The sequence below is a fragment of the Miniopterus schreibersii genome (assembly GCF_964146895.1).
Source record: "Miniopterus schreibersii genome assembly, chromosome: X".
In the NCBI taxonomy this organism is placed as follows: domain Eukaryota; kingdom Metazoa; phylum Chordata; class Mammalia; order Chiroptera; family Miniopteridae; genus Miniopterus; species Miniopterus schreibersii.
Window position 1 is genome coordinate 41,170,104 of NC_138104.1, and position 22,909 is coordinate 41,193,012.

The window sequence follows — 22,909 nt, forward strand, 5'->3', positions numbered from 1 at the left end:
TAGAACTCTGTGTGTGTGTGCACAAGTGTTTATTTTTATTTTTAGAGAGAGAGAGGAAGGGAGAAGGATAGAAAGATAGAAACATAAATGAGAGAAAAACATCTATTGGCTGCCTCTTGCACACTCCCTACTGGGGATCGAGCCTGCAACCTGGGCACGTGCCCTGACCAGGAATCTACCCAGTGACTTCTTGATTCATGGGTCAACGCTCAACCACTGAGCTACGCTGGCTGAGAACATGTGTTTATTTTTTACGGCATCTCTATATCTCCATCTCTACCCTTAGAACTCAAGATGTCTATAACTTTTATTTAAAATTAAAGACAGTGGCAGGGATAAAAAACAAAGGAGGGAAATTACATTTTTGTATTTAAATACAGTATTTTAAAAATTGGGGCAATAAATATTAAAGAGTCATTTCAAGCCCAGCCAGTGTGGCTCAGTGGTTGAGCGTCGCCCCATGAAGCAGGAGGTCACAGTTCCATTCCTGGTCAGGGCGCATGCCCAGATTACAGGCTTAATCCTCACTAGGGGGTGTGCAGGAGGCAGCCAATTGATGATTCTCTCTCATCATTGATGTTTCTCTTTCTCCCTCTCCCTTTCTCTCTCTGAAATCAATAAAAACATATTTTAAAAAAAGTCAATTCAAGCTGTATTTGACCATTTAAAGCCACACTCTTTATAACCAGAGGAAATAGATTTTATTTAAATTCAATCTGTCAAAGTACAGATATCTTTGTAAAACTTACATTGCTCTTTTTTAAAATTTAAAAAGTAGCAGTACATTTTATAAGCATCTGTCTGGATTTTATTTGTTGGTTTCACATACTACAATGCAAAGCCTATTTAAAAAAATCATATTGCAGAAATTCTAAAATTGTACATTTATTTGAAAAGTTATTTTTATCAAGAAATTTTTTCAACATTTTATCTTAAATATTTTCTATAATGGGATAAATGCAAATAAAAACTTAAAGGTAAAGTACTGCCCAACTAACCTTTTTGTTTGTTTTCTAATTTAAAAATGTTTATTGTAGTGTGCATATCCTTAACATTTTCTACTGGATGAATATAACATTAAAAGAAAGGTATGTATTGCTACATAAAAGATACAGAACTTACCGTGGATATCAAACATTTTGGTATTTCCATGTGTTAATACTGTAAAACATCTTCTCAATTTTACTGTACTTCAAAAATTGTTTTTGAAAACTTGTTAAACCTAATGGTAGGTGTTGACAGAGCTCATAGAAATGTTTGAGGAGAATATTACTTTCTATACAAGTGAGGCCCTGACACTTTAGGGCAGAGGTCACAGTTTGTATCATAATGATAAATATTCACTATTTTGTTGTATAGATTGTGTATATGAAATTACAGTAATATTTTACTGGTAGCAAATCCAACAAGACATGTTAAGGAATACCAAATTTATATGTGTGCTTTGGAAGATGATACTGTAAAAGAATAAGTTTGTAAAATTTTTAATATACTGTGATCATCATAACAAATTATGCCAATGAGTTTTTCATTATTCCTTGTCAACACAGCGAAAGCTTTCCATTAATACATGTGAGGTATTATTTAGCTATTTGGGATATTGTTTGAATAAGAGAATGATGTCTTACTTAAAATCTGACTATATTTTAACTTTAGAAGTTCTCTTTTATACTAGTTATAGTCTAGATAATAGAGTACCTTTGAAACAGAAAATATTTTTGATTTCTCAGACTCTTAACTTAAAAATTAGCAATGCTTTTAAAACTTTTCATACCTTGGTCACTATCAATTTCCTTTAAACATTTTAAAGTAATGAGGCTAAACCTAGAGGAGATTTCCATGTGTATAATCAGCTGTAACAACACACACACTAAACACCTATATGTAATTCATGTTTAAAACTTGCTTTGGCTTCACAAATGAAAGCAATCATAACTACATATTAAAATAACTAAAGAATTTTCATGTTTGATTACTAATTGAAGGAAAGAACATTTTTCTTCCTCCTCTCTTCTCCCTACTCTGTTTTTAAAATTATTCAGTTTTCCTCCGTTTGATGAGATAGCTTTATGGTAGCTTCACCAGCACAACACATGCACCAGCTCTTCCAATGTTAACAGGAACTTCCTAACACAAAACAAAAACAGAAAAAGAAATGATGTTTAAATGAATTCTGTGTTTAGAATAATATAGCATATTGGAGTTGATAAAGTCCTTAGCTGTTCTGGTCTAACCTTCACTTTGCATAAAGACAAGGGAAAATGTAGTCCAGATAATAGTCCAGTGTGGTAGAAAAAATGTAGTATTTAAAAAGATCTAGATCTGAGATTGAGGAGCAGGTGATATTGAGTAAGTTTCACCTCGCTGGTACTTTCCTCACTTGAAAAATTACAGCTAATACTTATCCTTCAAGGTTTCTGTTAGAGTTAAGTGAGAAAATAATTGAAAATTATTTGGCAGATAGTATTATAATTCCATTATCTATTAGTTCTTTTTCACTCTTGCCAACACCACACAATGAAACAGCAAAAAGCCAGGAATAGATCTAAGTTTCTTAGGTACTGGTCTGCAATTTTCAGAAAAGTAAATTCCACCAGCGTAGACAATTAGTTTAATTATTGTATTTGACCTAACTCCTTGTTTGCTAAAATGTATGTTCCATTTCTAGCTGGTCCTAAGCATTGCTACTACCAATATGGAAGAATTTAAATGATTCCAAGGGTCTTATTGAATCAAATTGCTGAAACAAAGGAATTGAAACCCATTATCAGCTGTCATTACATTAACACATATTTTAGAACAGTAACCAGTTCACTATGTAGAATACAGAGCCGCATGAAGTCATCGTAAGGGAAGGTGAAGTTACATACCAAATACAAGGTTTGTCTGTTTGTGAAAATGTTGAAGAGTTAATCATATTTCATTTTTATTAACCCATTATTTAACTAACAAAACACCATGAGATATTTTGGAATAAATCTAGAGCTATCACTGGAAAAACTGTCAAAACCATCAAGTTTGCCTTTAGCATCCTCGGATTTCCGTTCAGTGCCTCAGTTTATACTGTCCTTATAATTTCTTCTGTTAGATGCCGAGCACTTTTGAGAGGATTTAATTCCAGTCTTTTACTGTGCACTAAATTCCCTGAATGACTGATTAAAAATTACTACTATTGTAGTTTATACAATCTCCATAAGAAGGGGATTGAAAGATTTTTCTCCTTGGGCACAAGCAGATAAGAAGGGGCAGATATTTATGGGCGAGGACATTGTTCTTTGGTTCTCAAGTCATAATACAAACATAGGAAGTTGTCCAGATAGTAAAGCTCTTGAATTATTGAATTTAATTCACTACAAAGTGAAATAAATGATTCTATAAAGTCAAACGATTGCTCTGTCCCCTTTTGTGTAAGTACTGATGGATCTGGCTAATGTTCAATTAGATCATCTAGTAATTTCCTATAGCATAGATACAGTACATACTACAAATTTCACTAAAATAATCTGGTTAGACCCTAAGAGGAAGAGAATGGAACTAATTCCAAACATATTTTTAAATAATTTTCATTAAAACCTGAAACACACCAATTTGAACACTTTTAATATGAGTACCTGTTTCCACTCATCTTTCTGTGCATCATATGACTCCACAGTATTCAAATAAGAATGTCCATCATATCCTCCAACCACGAAGAGTTTGTCTCCCAGAGCACACACAGCAACAGCATCTCGAGGAACACTCAGAGGCGCCACCGTTGACCACGAATCATTTTTGGGATCATACCTTAAGACATTTAAGAATACAATTGAGAGGGGAAGTACAATAGTGTTAAAATTAAAAATAATAGTCTTTAATAAAATGTATACTTATCTAAGGAATTAAAATACCTTATAAGTTTCAAATGTAGTCTGACTGATAAATGTGAAAGATTAAGTACATGACAAAACTCTCTTCAGCCACCAGAGGACACTCAAAGCATATAAAAAATGTATTTCCAAAAAGACTATGAATTTCTTTGGCAAGTACTCAGAGTCTCTGCGAGGAAATTCCACTTATTAGTGTCTTAACATTGTGTGAAAAATGCCCCCTCTCTCATTTATTATGCTGGTTGGAGAGCTTTAGTTTTTCTCTTATTCTCTGTATATCAAAGTTATATATGAAATGCCTGATCCTGCTTATATGAGAGTTCGCATTTTAAGTAAATCTGAATATAATTGCTTTTTAGTTTTATGTAATGTCATGCCCTGGTTTTAATACTATTTGTGGTTAGAGTGACCATAGCCTTATCTTATATTTTTCCCCTATGAGAGTTCCTATTTATCTTCACAGGAGCTTAGTATTTTTTCCATTTTAATCTGGAGTTAACTCTTTATCCCTAAACTTTTCTCTGAGCAAAATGAAAGATAATTCAGTAAGTAATATTAATTAAAATCTTCATCAGAAATTATCTCCTAAAATTTGAAGCCTATTTTTAAAATATACATAATCCTGACATCTAAAAGAGGTAAACAATAAAAGAAAACTCATATAAATATACATGGCAATGCTCTGATGTTATATTGGCCTATTTGTAAAATTTAATGATAAAGATTTGTTTTACAAAAGAGACATTATTAGCCTCTACTAATTTCCTTATATATTTTTTCTTTTTTAAAAATGTATGTTTTTTATTGATTTCAGAGAGAGGAAGAGAGAGAGAGATAGAAACATGAATGATGAGAGAGAGTCATTGATCGGCCGCTTCCTACACACCCCTGACTAGGGATTGAGCCTGCACCCCAGGCATGTGCTCTGACTGGGAATTGAATCATGACCTTCAGGCTCATAGGTTGATGCTCAACCACTGAGCCACGCCAGCCGGGCTTCCTTATATTTCTATTACCCCTCTTATTTATATTTTTAATCTCGTTAATCATATTCTAAATAATATGATCCCAGCTTCAATTTGATCTGGCCTCATATCCAGTCACATATATATATATATTTTTTATTGATTTCAGAAAGGAAGAGAGAGGGAGAGAGAGATAGAAACATTAATGATGAAAGAGTTGTTGATCGGCTGCCTCCTGTATGTCCCCTACAGGGGATCGAGCTTGCAACCAGGCATGTGCCCTGTCTAGTCATATTTTTCATAGTGTCTGAAATCATCAATAATTAAGATAACCTCAACATCCAGTGTATATCATTGAGTGTCATGTAGCATATCACCTTAAATTCTAATGTTATAAACACAGAACCAACAAATCCATAGCTGTATGCTTTAGTTAAGCTGAATCTTCAACACAATTGCTATTGTTGTACTCTGAGGCTGAAGTCATCATAAGAGCACACACTCCTATGAATGGTGAACCAGGGCTCATGAAAATACTTCCTTAGAGATTTTCAACCAAACCCCAAGAATGTCCTGCATGTGCATAACAGTTAATACTAAAAATATGGCTTATGTTAATATTATCTGGATACCGTTTAGTTAAAAAGAAGGGTGGGGAATGTAGAATCTTTTAAAGAAAAAAAAATTTGTAATATGGTTACTATCTGCAAAGACACACAGGAGACATTATTAAGGAAAAAGTCACTACATTTCTTTCAAATTAAAATAGTATGGTGTTTCTCCCTTTTGTTTCTCTTTTGCTTTTCCATCTCTCCGTACTTTGAATATATATATATAAAATAAAGCCTGAAGAGAAGAGAAGTAGTTATAAACTTATTCCTCCACTAAGAGAAATTAAGGATAATTCTCTTGACTTCTTTGCTTCACTTTTTTCATCCACATTATAGAAATAATAATCCTTGACCCAATCAACATAGGTTTATGTGATGGTTTAAGAAACATTTCATTTGAATGATTATCTTAATTGAGTGACATGCCTAAGGTACTGGGGAGGCCAACAATATCTGATTCCACAGTGTATGCCTTTGCTTCACTTTCTACTGACAAGCCTATTTTGCATCTCTATAGGTATAGAAGTTACACTGTAGAAAACTGAGTTTTCTTGAGATTCTTGTATATAGCAATGCAAATGATTTTCCCTTATAGAGATAGAATTAATTTCTACCATGTACAAATAATTTCCTTTAAGGATTACATGATATTCCCTATAGGATGTTAACTACCTTTGCATCCGTTAACAATTTTTTCAGCATTCCTAATTGTCTATATGTTCTTTCCTCCAAGATTCTGTTAAGCAGTATTAACATCTTATGTGTTACCTCATTAATTAATGAATCACATAAAATCTTTGACACATTAATTTTATGTTTGTATTAAGGTCATATTTGTAATTTTTAAAAATTTTACTTTAGTACTATCCATTTTCTCAAAGTATTTTCACAGAAAATGATAATAAAGAGATAATGATAGTAATAACTTAATACTGACTGCAGAAAGATACAAACAAAAACAATACCAGCAACTAACTTCTAATCAGTACTTAATAAGTTCTAGGAAATGTGTTAAGTGCATTAACATTTATTATATTGTACCCATGGGGTTGATACTACAATTATTCTCACTTTTCACATGAGGAAACTGATGTTTGGGTATAAAGTTACTAGGTCAAGGTCACATAACTTGTAAACAGTAGACCTGGGATTTGAATTCAGATATATCTGACTCTAAATCAAGTGCTTTGAACTACTATACTATACATTTTTTGGAATGTATAAAGTGCTCTTCTTTTCCATTAAAAATTTTTTAAGTGTATTTGAATTTTTAAAAAAACAGTGTATATGGAAATATAGTTATGTCAGTAAATAAGGTTAAACATTTAATTATTAGGACATGTGTGTAAATATTTAATTTTGTAGTCTTCATTATGAACTTTTGTATATAAAAATATGAACTGATTTTTTATTTTTCTAGCTGTATGTGTAAATGTCTATTTAAATTGGTATAGACACGTCAAGCCATTGGGAGGCTAATTTTACTGTGAACACTATACAGTGGTAAAATGCAGCCCAATTCCTCTCTTTCAGATCCTATCATATAATTCTACAATTTTAGGAGTTCATGAAGTAAAGCCAGGAAAATGCTGGCATAATAATTGGAGAGATGATGGTGGTTTAAATAAAATATTTTATTTATTCTAGATTTTTTTCTTATGAAATGTACACTTTTTGGACCAAACCTCATTTCACAGTCCCACACATTTAGATACAAAGAACTTAGCAAATGCAACACAAGTTATACCACTAAGATTCAACAAGAAGCCTCCAAAACTACAATGGGAAAAAGGCATAGACTGTAGTGTATATAGAGAAAATCTCTTACTAATTTAGATTTATTACCAAAAAATTGCTATTATAAATAGGGTTTAAAGTATCTATTTCTTTGTTTATATGTGTATGCAATTTAACTTTAAATTCAGATAAAGTTTTTGTAAAGTCAGGTTTGATTTTCATAGTAACAAACATTTGAGTTCTTATTTACTATATATAATTTTGTACAATATTGTGTTATTTTATATAAAATTATTTTAGACAACTTTTAATATTTCCTTAAAGAACAATATGAATTCTCTATATAAATATCACTTTGTGAGCTTTCTCTCCCATGAATTTATCACTACAATATAGTTTTTAGTGTTAATAAAAACTTAAGATAGCATACTTACTTTTACATGGATTTGTTTGTACCTTTGATCAAATCAAGTTTTCCCAAATGTAGTAATTTCTTATATTGTCTGTTTAGCTTAGAGGAGGTGATTTAGTCTTATCCACTAACAACAGTTTTATAAAGAGAAAGCTATAGTTATTCTTAGGTAGAAGAACATAAATATTTTTACAAGCTTAGAAATTAAATTAAATGCCTAACCACCATTACTTAAAATGAAAACTATTTTTACCATTTTTGAATACAAGTATGGGTTTTCTGAGTATATGTATACATTTTCTAACAGGTGGGCTTGTACCTAACCTTTTGTGTATTGTGTGACATCTATAATTTTTTGTGGTCTAAAGAAAGCATCAATAAATTGTCTAGTCAATTCAAAATTTCAATAGAATCTATTCTTTTCACACCTTCTTACAGTGAATTTTTAACAAATGTTGAGTATATTGTATTCTTTTGTTTGTTCTAAAAGAGAAAAAAGATTCTTCTGAGTTACACACACACACAGAATAAATGTTTAAAATTAGAAATGCATGATGCAATTCTGTATTAATCAAAAGAAAGGTTATTGGCTTGAGGTTTAATTATCAATTGTCCTGAGTGTAATATCAGTGAACTTTTGGTTTTGTACTGAAATGGAAAGTTCAATATAATTAGTTTCCAAACTTTTAAAAACTCCACTTTTATGAAAAAATAATAATTTTGCCACTATTTGTTTGTTATTTAAACAGAGAGTGTTTCAACTCCCACTTCTGTAAGGTGAATAGGGATGTACTAGACTTTCAAAGTATTTTCCATTTGTAATTACATTTAATTTCATTATTGTGCTTCTGGACGATAAAAAGAAAAGTGGGTTCAGCTTTAAATTTTAAATATACAGGCAACTCGATGGGATTTTCATGTGGTTATTGTCTTGTTTTCAATGTCACATCACTGGGAAGTGATGTCTTCAAGATGGTAGGCTAGAAAGCTCTAGCACATCATTATCTCAAAGAAACATTAAATAAACAAATAAATACTGGCTAAAATAACTTTCTAGGGGTTCTTAAAAATCAGTCAAAGATCCACAGTGGCAAAATAAATGCTCAGTGAAAAATAAGCTATATTCAAGTCAGTAAGAAATTGTGTGACTTTTTATTTGTTCTTGCCCCACCTCCTCCTGGCAAGTCATGGTATGGATTGGAGAAATCACTATCCAAACCCCAGTTCCTTTCCTTGAACCAGAGAGAAAAGAGCAGATTTAATATGCAACAATCTAACCTGTCTGGGTGCTGCCTATGGGATTATTCTGTGTTACCTAAATCACAACTCAGACAGTCAAAAGTGACAGAGCTCACAGATTTCAAGGGAAAGCCATGGATATAGTACACATAGCTCATCAAAGCTGTGGGGAAATTACAGATGCATGGACCCCTGGGGCAAGAGATTTCTGATTGGAGACTACTGAAGAAAAGCAAAGACCCTGAGAAGCAGCAGAGCTGAGAGACTCTTAAGGAAATTGAGACATTTAAAAGCAGATATGTATACACAGAATTGAAACAAGCACAACCCCAGGAAACACACAAGTCCAGAAAAGTCCTGAGAAGACCTCAAGTCTTCATGCTAGGCTGATCCCAGGCACAGAACATGACATGTTAACTATCCATGGTCTCCCCATCCTTAGAGCCAGTCTGCAAAGACTGGGAGATGTCCCTTTTGTTTCAAATGCTCAATTTTTGACAGAAGATCACAAAGCTTATAAGTAAACAGGAAAGCAAGTTTCATTCAAAAGAAACAAAGTAAATACAGTATCAAGAAAAGATCAATATAGAAATACAGACACCTGACTTGCAAGATAAATACATTGAAACAACTGTCTTACATATGCTGAAAGAGCTAAAAGGAAAACGAAGAACTTAAGGAAATCAGGAAAATGATAAATGAAGAAAATTAGAATGTCAACAAAGGAAAATAAATTCTAAAGAAGAACTAGCAGAAATTCTGGGGTTGAAAAATAAAATGTTTGAATTGAAAAACTCATTAGAGAGATTTAGTAGGATACTCAGGCAGAAGAAAACAAGTAAACTTGAATACAAGTCTTTTGCAATCAAATAGAATAAAGAAAAGCGAACAATTTAAATGACTTATGAGACAAAATAGGTGGATTAATATATGCATTCTGGGAGTCCAAAAGAAAAAGAGAAATAGAGAAAAGGGAAGAAATAATATTTGAAGAAATCATAGATGAAAACTTCTCATTTGAAGAAAACATGAATTTATAAATCCAAGAATCTCAGTGAACTTCAAGTAGGACAAACCTAAAGAAAACCCCCACTGAGACAGTATAATTAAACTGTTGAACATCAAAGACAAAGAGACCATTTTAAAATTAGCAAGAGAAGAGCAATTTGTGGCATACAAGAGATACTCAATAAGATTATGAACAAATTTCTCAGCAGAGGACAGAAGGCGGTGGGATCATATACTCTATTTAAATTGCTGAAAGAAAAATCCTATCAACTGAGAATTCTATAACCACCAAAACTATCCTTCAAAAAGGAAGGAAAAATTAAGGCATTCCCAGGTAAACATTAGGTAAAGGAGTTCATTACTAGTAGATCTCTCCTAAAAGATATTCTAAAAGGAGCCCTTTAAGTTGTAATATACAAATACTAGATAGTAACTCAAAGTCATACAAATATATAAATTTCTCTTGTAAGGATAAATGCATGGACAAATATTAAAAAATTAGTTAATTTTTGTTTCTTAACTGATTTAGGATTCAGAAAGCAAAAACAAGGGAGTATGTCTTTAGGATGAGGATAGCAGTTCTGCCAATCACTGGGATAATTTTTATTTTTATTTATTTTTATATATTTATTTATTAAATATATCTTTATTGATTTCAGAGAGAGGAAGGGAAAGGGAGAAAGACAGCAGCATCAATGATGAGTCATTGATCTCTTGCCTCTTCCATGCCCCCTGCTGGGGATCGAGTCCACAACCTGGATAATGTGCTCTGACCGGGAATTGAACCTGGATCAACCACTCAGCTATGACGGCCAGGCTAGGGCTGATTTTTAAAACAATAAAGTTATTTTGATTTGGGCTGGTGAACAGATTGAGTGATATAGCTTGGCATAAAATGTTTTTAATCTTACATCCCTTTTGTCTCATTATTTTATAGGGTGACTATCAAACAATAAAACATAATATTCTCTTTATATATTTCTTTTGATGGATTTAAAACACATAATAAGGCATATTCAAAATATTTTTAGCTTAAAAGTAAGTGTGCAGTTTTACAAGGGACTCAACCTTTGAAAGGATTAACATTTATTTGGAAAACTACTTTCTGGAGGCTTAAAAAATATTTCTCATTTCTGAAAAAATAACCAAATAAATACATACATAAATAAATAAAAATATTTTACCGTTCCACACAGTCAGAAAGCCTGGAGCAATGGTTAGAAGCAGGGGCATCATGACCCCCAACAACATATAAGAATCCATTGTATGTTGCAACTCCCACACCTCCACGTCTTTTAGACATTGGAGCACACAGACTCCACTTGTTAGTATGTGGATCAAAGTATTCCATTGATTTGAGGCAAGAACTTCCATCACGTCCACCAATAGCATATAGCCTAGAAAAAAAATAAAAACAGAAGTGTGTGTTTTTCCAGTTTGTACATAGAATGAAAGTGAAAGAACCTTGAACAAAGTATTTTAAGTTTCTGACAGTACAGGGCGAGGCAAAAGTAGATTTACAGTTGTTTGTAGGGAAAATAACACAATAATAAATAATTATACAAGAATAAACTTTGTTTTTCTGTACTCACAACTGTAAACCTATTTTTGCTCCATTCTGTATATCCTACTACCTTAGCATTTTATAACAGACAGCCTGAGTTTGTGAATGGAAGGCACTTGTTAAAATCTACCCTATTGCAAACTGTGAAAGGTACTTTTACATAATAGATTAAAAAATCCCAGGGGAAATTATGTACAGAGAAAGAAGGAAGATATTGAAAACATTGGCAATATTTGCCAATTATACCTCATTAAAAGCAACCTTGCAATTTTACCTAGGTTCAGTTGTCTAGCATTATAATCCCTGTTTTGTTTTTAATTTATATTTATTGTTGAAAGTATTACAGATGTGCCCTTTTCCCCCCATTGATCCCTTCTACTCTGCACCCGCTCCTCCCCTTAAGCCTTCACCACACTATTGTCTGTGTCCATGGGTTATGCATATATGTTGTTTTTATAAACTACTTTATTTAGTAAATAATGTCACTAGGAATATGTTAACTTGATAAATGACTAAGAGAACAGAATAGAATCTAGACAAAATATTTTTTCTTAAGAAGATATATTGGCTATGGCACTTCTCCCATAAACTTTACTAAGACATGCCTATAACTGCCATTCATGTTCAGTTGTGATAGGTTGTAATATGTTGGAGATTGTTACTGAATCACCTGATAATCATTCAGGTCAGGCCAGGATAACCATTTTTCAGAGTATTTTTAGCTCTAAGACATTGTAAGGCTAGGTATCCCTTTAACTATAGACATTTCCTACTTTTTTTTGCATCAGGTGCTAACATCCATCTGTGCTGAAATGTCTACTGAGCCCATTTATGTGATGAGGTATTGACTTGATGCATAGTCAGTACAGACACACAAGGCTGTCTCTTGGCTCTAATCCATTCTGATGTCTGAATTTCTCGTTATTCACATTACTCCTATATGCTGGTCATTGTCTCCAAAGGTCCCTTGTCAGAAAGCACACATAATTAGTTGAAATAAATAATAAATTCAAGCTCTTAGCAAACTTTAACATCATTGGGTTTTAATATATTAGCTTATTCTTATAGGCAAATGATTAGGAAGTGGGAAAGATTTAGAAAGATGAGACCACATGTAACTCTATAGAGTTGGGAACCCTAAATACTCAGGAGAATATGTGGTACAGAACAAAAAGCAAAACTTGCCTTATTACAAAGACAGGTCAAAATTTTGATAAGTCAAGAATAAGTTATTATGTAATAAGTGGAAGCTTCTTGAGGGTAAAACTGGGACTGGTTTGAATGCAGAAGTGCTTCTCAAATTTAATGTGCACAAAAGTCACTTGAGGGTCTTGTGAAAATGCCGATTCTGATTCAGAAGGTCTAGGGTGGGGCTAAGATTCAGAATTTCTAAATAGATCTCAGGTAATGTTGACGCTCTTAGTCCCAGGACCAGACTTGAGCAGCAAGAGACTACAGAATATTTAATTAAATGTCCATTTCAGACAAATATTTCCATCTTAATGAAGGGAGTGTTCCAACAAAGGCCTTTTATCATAGTAACTATGATATTCTTGTCATTGGGAATGCTTATTGATTGATAGATCACATCACATGACCTAGGAACAAAGACCATGTATGTTTTGGTTTACTCACTTGTTGTTTAGTGCCACAACACCAACTGTGCTTCTAGGAGTTGACATACTGGCCACATAATTCCACTGACGTCCCTCAGGATCCCATCTTTCTACAGTATTTAAATAACTCCATCCATCATGACCACCAACAGCATACATTGGTCCTTCAAGTGTGGCCACACCTAAAGAACAAAAATAGCATGAGCGCTCATCTAGGTATAACACAGAAAATGGATGTTGTTTCATTGTGCAAGCAACCAACTGGTTAGAACTTTGTTTCTTAAAAGAGTATGTGCACACATGAATGATTTACTAATCTTGATATGAAACTAAATAATGTCTTTTAACCCTAGAAAAATTTCAGGCATAGGTACCATTATCATGAAAGAGTATCACTGTTTCCATACTGAAGTCAAAAGAGGTAGTGGAACACACCATTTCTGAGGATGTGATAGATAAGGGAAGCTGAATTTTTTCTGGCATAATTTAGATGCCATTTTTTGAATGTAAGAAGTAGATGAGGTATGATACTAAATCCTATATAAATCTTAGAATTATAGGCTAACTGTGGTAGGTCTTTCTAATCTCTGCTCTTTATTATAGGGACAAAAAAGTTTCTCATCAGATAATGAAATAGACAGGGTTTTTGAGGAGTAATTAGAACTTTTTTATATCAGATACTATAAATGCCCCTTTTCTAACTGCTTATTAACTGCTCTGGCAATACACACAACTGTTTTTCCCCCCCACCTTCTTCCCCATCTCAGTGAGCCTCTCGGGTATATCCTTATCATCTCTATCTTTTTAATAACATCAATAGATTTAAAAACTTTCTCTGATTTTTTGTAAGATATATTTTCTAAGCTATGTCTAGGAATCACTGACACAACTGAGCTGAATATAATTAATATAGTCTATCATTTACCATTTGACATAGACTCTTTACCAGATAATTTGGGGCAAATGATACCAGACTTGGATGTACCACATTTTAGTTGTGTAAAACTTTGTTCTTAAAAAGAAAAGAAAAAAACAAAACAAAACACAAGGAAATTATTCTGTTGTTTTTTAAAACAAAGTATATGAAGTTGAAAATGTATGAAAACTAGCATGAACAAAAATGTACCCTGACATATATTCAGGAGAACCAAAGTTCTCCACTGTTCTAGAAGTCTCTACTCCATCTTTCTTAAACTTTTTTATAACCTCTGGCTTACACATAACTTACAGCCACTCTCAACCAAAGTGGTTTTTCTAAATATCCTTGCATTGGATCTGCATCACAGGCTTTTTGCTGAAATATAGATTTGTTTATTCAAAGAAGGAACATGATTCATCTAACTAGAAACAATGTTTCTCCATTATTAAGTGCTCTTTTCTCTAAATTGAGCTTACAAGAAAACTCTACTGCAGTTTTGTGTTCCTCAATAATGTATTCTTCTAAAAGTTTTTATCCTTCATAACAAGTGTGATATCTGAAACAAGAAAAAAGTTTTGAAGGTTTTTACCATTTGCTTAAGCTTTTCAGCATTTTGGAGACATTTTGACTAAGAGATTTGCTACATCCCAATAATATGCAGCTGAATTTAATTTTTAATTAGCCTTGCTAACTATACATTCTTTAGAAAACACATAACATTAAGCTCTTACCTAAGCCGTGTCTATGTGTTGACATAGGAGGCATCACAGTCCAGATTTTGCCAATTGGGTTAAAACATTCCACAGTATTCAAAGTTTTTAAACCATCTCTTCCTCCCACAACATAGAGCTTATTATCAATTACTGAAACTCCAAACTGAAGCCTACGGCCATTCATTGTGCCAATATGTAGCCAGCTATTGGTCCTGAGGTCATATTTTTCAATTGTAGTGGTACCTGTTAGGGGGATATTGAACAAGGGTAAAAAACAATTGTATAAACACCTATTTTCCTCAAACTATTCCAAAAAATTCAAGAAGGTACACTTCCAAGCTCTTTTTAAAAGGCCAACATTATCTTAATACCAAAACCAGATAAAGACACTACAAAAAAACAGAATTAGAGGCCAATGTCCTTGAGGAACATAGATGCTAAAACCATCAACAAAATACTAGCAAATCAGATCCAGCAATACATTTAAAGAAATCATACATCACGATCAAGTGGAATTTATTCTGAGGACAAAAGGTTGGTACAGTATTCTCAAATCAATAAACGTGATATAGGACATAAACAAAATGAAATATAAAAATTTCATGATCATATCAATTGATGCAGAAAAAGCATTCGATAAAATCCAGAACCCATTTATGATAAAAACTCTCAGCAAAGTGGGAATAGAGAGATCTTACCTCAACATAATAAAGGCCATATATGACAAACCTATAGCCAACATCATACTCAATGGGCAAAAACTAAAACCATTTCCCCTAAGAACAGGAACAAGACAAAGGTGTCCACTTTCACCACTCTTATTCAACATAGTACTACAAGTTCTAGCCACAGTGATCAGACAAGAAGAAAGAATAAAAGGCATCCAAATTGGAAAGAAGGAAGTAAAACTGTCATTATTTGCAGATGACATGACATTGTACATAGAAAATCTTAAAGATTCCAACAAAAAACTACTAGATTTAATAAATGAATTTGGCTAGGTAGCAGGATACAAAATTAACACCCAAAAATCGATGGCAGTTTTACACACCAATAGTGAACTCTCAGAAAGAGAAACTGAAAAATAAACCTCATTTACTATTGCAACAACAAAAATAAGGTACCTAGGGATACATTTATCCAAGGAAGAAAAAGACCTGAACTCAGGGAATTATATGACATTGAAGAAAGAAATTTAGGAATATTATTCTGAGTGAAATAAGCCAATCAGAGAAAGAAAAAGATCACATGATCTCACTTATAAGTGAAATTTAATGAACATAATAAACTGACGAACAAAATAGATCCAGAGGCATAGAGGCATGGGACACACTGACATATCTCAGATAGGAGGAGAGAGAGATGGGAAAAGATTAACCAAAGAACTTAAATACACATATGAAAAACCAATGGACACAGACAGTAGTGTGGTGAAGGCCTGGGGTGGGCCAGGGGATGAGAAAAGGGGGAAAAAGGGGAGGAAATTGGAGGATATCTGTAATACTGTCAACAACAACAAATAATAATAATAAAATATATACACATACATTGTTGACAATGAAAAATAAGTTAAGGAAGATAAAAATAAGTGGGAGCATATACCAAGTTCATGAATTGGAAGAATTAACAACGTTAAAATGTCCATATTACCAAAGCAATCTATAGATTCAATGCAATCGGTAGATTAAATGCAATCCTTATTAAAATACCAATGGCATATCTCACAGATCTAAAAAAATATATTCTAAAACTTATATGGAACCAAAAAAGACCCGAATAGCCTCAGCAATCTTGAGAAAGAAGAACAAAGTTGGAGATATTACAATACCAGATATCAAACTCTACTCCAAGGCCATTGTAATGAAAACAGCCTGGTACAGGCATAAGAACAGGCATTTAGAACAAAGGAACACAACAGAGAGCTTAGAAATCAACCCACACCTTTTTGGTCAATTAATATTTGAAAAGGAGGCAAGAGTATACACTGGAGTAAAGACAGTCTCTTCAATAAATGGTGTTGGGGAAATTAGACAGGTACATGCAAAAAAATGAAACTAAACCACCAACTCACACCACACACAAGAATAAACTCAAAATGGATAAAAGACTTAAATGTAAGTCGTGAAGCCACAAAAATCCTAGAAGAAAATATATGCAGCATAATTTCAGACATCTCTTGCAGCAATAATTTTGCCAACATGTCTCAGAAGGCAAAGGAAACTCAGGAAAAGATAAACAAATGAGACTACATCAAGCTAAAAAGCTTCTGCACAGCAAAAGAAACCATCAACAAAATGAAAAAGATCCCACTGTATGGGAGAACATATTCCCCAATGATACATCCCATGAGGGTTAATTTCCAAAATATATAAAAAACTTACACAACTCAACACCAACATGACAAGCAACCCAATTAAAAAATCAGCAAAGGACACTTCTCCAAAGAGGACATAGAAATAGCCAATTGATATATGAAAAAATGCTCAATGTTGCTAATCATCAGAGAGATGCAAATTAAAACCACAATGAGGTATCACCTCACACCTGTCAGAATGGCTACCATCAACAAGTCAACAAATGAGGTGCTGGGGAGGAAGTGGAGAAAGGGGAGCCCTAGTACCCTGCTGGTGGGAATGCAGACTGGTGCAGCCACTGTGGAAAACAGTATGGAGGTTCCTCAAAAAATTCAAAATGGAACTGCCACTTGACCCAGTGATCCCACTTCTAGGAATATATCCTAAGAAACCTGAAACACTAATCAGAAAGAACTTATGCACCCCTAGGTTCACAGCAGCACAGTTTACAATAGCTAAGATGTGGAAACAGCCCAAGTGCCCATCAGTAGATGAGTGGATAAAAAAGCTGTGGGACATTTACACCATGGGATACTATGCAGCTGTAAAAAAGAAAAATCTCTTACCCTTTGGGAAAGCATGGATAGACCTGTAAAATATGCTAAGTGAAGTAAGCCAGTCAGAGAAAAACAAGTATCATGTGTTCTCACTGATATGTGGAATCTAATGAACAGAACAAACTGATGAACAAAATAGATCCAGAGACATAAAAGCATGGAACATACTGAGGGATCTCAGAGGGAAGGATGGGGTGTGTAAGTGGGAGGGTGGGTGGGGAGAGGTTAATCAAAGAATGTGTATGCATATATGCATAACTCAAGGACACAGACAATAGTATGGGGAAGGCCTGGGGAGGTGGATTAGGACTGGAAGGATCAGTTGGCTTGGGGGGGGGGGGGCATCTGTAATACTTGTAACAATAAAGATAAATTTACAAAGAAGAAAATATATATTTGGCTAAATGCTGGCTTAGAGATCAGCAATTGCTTTATTGTCTACATAGAATGCTGAGAAGTCAAATAGCACCACTTAGCAAAGTACCTTTTTACATTAAATATCACTGGATTATACTGTTAAAATGGGAATTTGTACAAACTCACAACTGCTTTCACTAATTTTCTCTGAGTATTTTTATGTTTCCATTTCCCATTCCAATCTTCTTAAATCTGTCTTCCTATCCTCTCCTTCCTATTTTAGCTTTATTTCAAGGTCTTCATCAGTAGAATTTGCCAAAGAGCCAATTTAAATTAGGAAATGAAAGCTAGGCTGCACTAATTATTAAGATTATAGATATGATATTAATAGTGAAGCAATTAGGACATTGTACAAGCTATATTAGTCAGCTGTATTTAGTCAAAATATTTAAAATGAAAGGTACAGAAGTCTGCTTTATGCCAGGATAATTTTTTCTTGGTATTGGATTAAATATAGCATTTATATTTATCCCACATCTCTTATTTAGATCTGTGAACATATATGACTGGTAGTTCTGTATTTTGAATTCTGAAGATTTCTTCAGCCAATTTGCCCACCTCCACTATTGCTCCAACTATTCAAACTGTAAATCCTCTAGCTAGCTTAGTATGGCAGCTTTATATTTAATGAGAATATTCAGATTGTTTTACTGATCTCTATCCTAAGGACCCACTTTATAGTTTTTCTGTGTAAATTGAGCTTCTGCTCTGAAGTATTGCAAATATTGTTTCTCAATTCATTTCTAAGCTCCTACTCAACCCTCATTTATGATTCATTAAAGAAGTAACAAAAGCAACCAAATTTTGTAGTATTGTTGGGAACAGGATAGTTCCTGTAGTTGTGAATATATCTGATTTAGTAATTTCCTCCATCTATTTTTAAAATAATCTAAAAATGACTATAGTAGCCTTTAATGTGTTCCTTGTTATACTGTCTTTCAGAATTCATTGTTTTCAATCAACAAAATGTTCCTGAATACAAAAGCCCAAAGTTTATTGTTTGACAATTTTAAAATTTTTACTCTGTGCTCATACAACTTTCCGATGACTCTTTTAATATACATGGTAAGAATTATAGTTAACCCGAGGCACTTGGTGTGATATCTATTTTTAACAACTAATTCCAAGTCAATTGTGTGAGTCAGAGAGGAAATTAAAGACTGAGGAAGTATTGTATTTCCTAAACATCAAAAGGTGAAAGTTCAAAAAGTATCTTTAAAAAAAGATAAAGGAAACAAGACATTGTAAGAAAAGACATAATATAAAAATTAATTTTATAATTTTGTGAAATAATGTGAATAGTTACATTTTTAGATGTAATACTGATTTATATAGACAAATGCTATCCCCTTAATGTTTTTGCTATACTTAGTTTTTTTCCCTCTTTGCTTTTCTTTTTTGTTTTTTTGTTCTTAAATGCTCACCCTGGTTTTTCAATAGATGCTAAAGCCTGCAAAGAGAGGGGTCAATTTTGTTGTTGTCATTCCTCTTTCATCTAAGATAGTGGCAGTATAGCAAATAATGACATAGAATTTGAGTAAGAATTCCATTTCCAGTATTTCTATGTATTTGTCCTTGAGTTGGTTGTTTAGCCTTAAAGAGCCTTAATTTTTTCATCTGTAAAATTGGGGTAATAAAATCTATCTTGTAGCATTATTGTGGGGATTAGAAAGGATGTTTGCAAAATCTCAATCAAGGATCAGGTACTCGTACTCAAAAATAGTAGTTTTTATTATTATTGTAGTTGTCTGCAACTTTCCATAAAACCTATTATGTTTCCATACACCAGGTACTCAGAGAATCTCAAAATGATGGCCTTACTTCCTTACATATCGAACTGTGGTAATGGAGTAATGGGATTATAGGCATACATCATTTGAGAGAGAGAGAGATATTTGTTGTTCCACTTATTTATGCTTCATTGGTTGAATCTTGCATGTGCCCTGACTGGGGATCTAACCTGCAACCTTCGTGTATCAGGATGATGACTGTCTAACCAATTGAGCTACCTGGCCAGGGCGCATTTCACCTATTTTTAGAAACTGATAAGGAGTTATAGATACTTACTACTATTTATTTTATTTTTTAATTTAAGTACAGTTGATATACAATATTACATTAGTTATATTAGTTTCAGGTGTACAATATAGATATAGTGATTTGACATTTTTATACCTTAAAGTGTGAGCACTCCACTAATTCTAGTAATCATCTGTCACCCTATAAACTTATTACAATATTATTGACTACATTCCCCCTTCATCTTCTTTACCTATCACCCCACTCCCTCCTTTCTGCTAACCATACCTTTGGTCTCTGTTTCTATGAGTCTGTTTTTGTTTTGTAACATGCACTTATGCAATATTAACTTAAACAGGAGCTTGAAAAATTAATGAAATTAGAAAATAAATATAAAAATTAAACAAATGAACACAAAATTTTCCATTTCTCATTGTGCAGGTTAGTATTTTTTTTTTTAATCTGAAATTAAGAATAACTATGCTAACATTTTTGTATTTAGCACTCTATTAATTTAAATATGAAACAAAACATTTTTTTTAATCCTCACCAGAGGATATTTTTTTCATTGTTTTTTTCAGCGGGAATGGAAGGGGGGAGGAGAGAGAGAGAAAGAGAGAGAGAGAGAGAGAGAGAGAGAGAGAGAGACATCAGTGTGAAAGAGACACATTGGTTACGCACATGCTCTGACCCAGGTCGGGGACTGAACCTCCAACTGAGGTACTTGCCCTTGGCTGGAATCAAACCTGGGATCCTTCAGTCCGCAGGTTGATGCTCTAACCACTGAAACAAACCAGCTAGGGCTAAACAAGACACATTTTAAAAGGCAGTTAACCAAAGAACTTATATGCATATATGCATAACTTATAGATATAGACAATAGTGCAGTGAAGGCCTGGGGACGGGGGTAGGTGTGAGGTAGAAGGGGTCAATGGGGAAAAAAGGGGGACATCTGTAATACTTACAACAATAAAGATAAATTTAAAATAAATAAATAAATAAATAAATAAATAAATAAATAAATACCTTAATACTAAAAGCAAAAGGTGGTTATTATTCTATTCAACAAAATGCAATAAAATATCAAGTTGCCAGACTTGAAATTAATTATAGGATCTCATTGTATTAGTTATTTTCTGAAGCACATTAGTTCTATGAAGATACCCTACTACTTACTTTAGAAATAGTTGCATTTGCAAGCTCTTGTTTTATAGTTTTATGATTAATTGGTGTATCTCTTATATAATCTTCCAGTTGTAGATAAAGAAAATCAGTTTCAGTAACACAGAACTTTGATTCTTGCATCATTTTCTACAGGTATCAAATGACATTTATATGTGTGATTTGCCAAATTTTAAGTGGATTTGTTTTATTTCCTACAAAGGCAACCCTTAATCACAAAATATTTGCCTCATTGTTGCCTCATTGGCAACATGGGGCTACAGACTGAGAAATCAAGTGTAAAGAGGTAGAGCTATAAAAAAATTGGTTTTAAGAAGGGTTCAAGGCAGATATGTTGGCTTCAGAAGCTATTCCCTATTCTGTTTGATAAAATTCTTATGTGAAACCATTCCTTTATTCCAGGTTTGAATTTCTGATCTTGTTATCAATATGTTGAGGTTCTTTTTAATTGGTCCTTGAGCATCTAACAGGACACTGACAGCAAGGAGTTAGGGGCCAATCTTCTATTTCTGTCAGAAAGCAACTTTGGAGGACCTAGACCCTTCCTTTTATAATACACCTAAACAAGTTTTCCTTGAAAATATCATATATTGCAAAGTGAATATTCAAATTAAAAATTTTCTGCCATAAAAGTTTCTATTAAGAGTTTAGCCAACACTAATTAAAGGGTTATATCCCATAAGGTACAAAAAATAACAGGTTACAAAATTATATAAAGTACCCTATTTATGAAAATTAGCTTTAGATGCATACACATTTAAATATGACTTTAATACTACCCTTATAATTCGGCGGGTGTTCTGAATATACCTTACTTTTTGAATGATACTTTCTAAATCAATTAATTTGTTCCTATTACCTTTCATAGCATCCATGCCTCCCACAGCATAAAGTGCGCCCACGGTTGATTTTCTAGGCTTTGTCCGAGGGCTTTGCATCATGGGCCTTCTTTCAGGTAAGAGATGATACTTCATAGCTTCTATCAGGAGTTTCTGACATTCAAGATCACCAGTAAACATGGAACTATTTTCAAGATCTGCCAGTAACTGAAAAGTAATGATACGTGGTACATAAAGTGAAGAGCCCACAATTAGAAAGGACATATTTTTATTTACATAACTTTGGAGAAAACTCAAGCTAATTCAAATGTAGAACTGTTATTATTTAATATTTTAACTCATTTAGTCACATAGTTTATGTTCACTTATGACTTAAAATGGTTAAAAGTCTCATGGTGTTAGCTAATGATCTATGAAGATTTATTTGACATATCCATCTTTTAAATATATATGCCGATAATCTCGAAGAGTGAAAGTGAAAGAGCACTCATAAAATGTGTTCCTGAAGGCAGTAAAAGAAAATGGCTTTGTATGCACAAAGCAAGCATCTTCCAATCTGTGGCATGGAGCTAGAGAAGCAGTCATGTTTTTGGCGGATTTAGGGGAGGTGGTACAAACATGCCCAGTTAAAATAAAATAATATCACCCCCAGGAAGCTGCACCTTTATCATTAAATTATTTCTGTAATGTATTCTGAAAGTAGGGCTTTTTTACCTTTATACGTATATGTGTACATCAGTACGGTACCTGTGTTAGCAGTGCCAATGCATCAGCACTGATAGGTGAGTAATCCTTCTAACCATTACTCCCAGGCAGTCAATAAGATGCTTATTGAATGGGATGAGCTAGGTAAAGTATTTTTCCTGAGATGAGTTAAGAAGTTTAGCTCTG

At 33.3% G+C, this 22,909-nt stretch overlaps 1 protein-coding gene across 1 annotated transcript in view; it reads right to left on the reverse strand.

The window, feature by feature from the left end:
• Positions 1–686: 686 nt before the first annotated feature.
• The window catches only part of KLHL4 (kelch like family member 4), a 72,645-nt gene continuing 50,422 nt past the window's right edge, over positions 687–22,909 (reverse strand). The window contains exons 6-11 of the mRNA XM_081125887.1: positions 22,039–22,225; positions 14,669–14,893; positions 13,038–13,200; positions 11,023–11,235; positions 3,612–3,783; positions 687–2,127 (exon numbers count right to left, since the gene is read on the reverse strand). Of these exons, the coding sequence (XP_080982013.1) occupies positions 2,068–2,127; positions 3,612–3,783; positions 11,023–11,235; positions 13,038–13,200; positions 14,669–14,893; positions 22,039–22,225 (1,020 nt within the window). The 3' untranslated portion in view covers positions 687–2,067. The remainder of the gene's footprint in view (positions 2,128–3,611; positions 3,784–11,022; positions 11,236–13,037; positions 13,201–14,668; positions 14,894–22,038; positions 22,226–22,909) is intronic.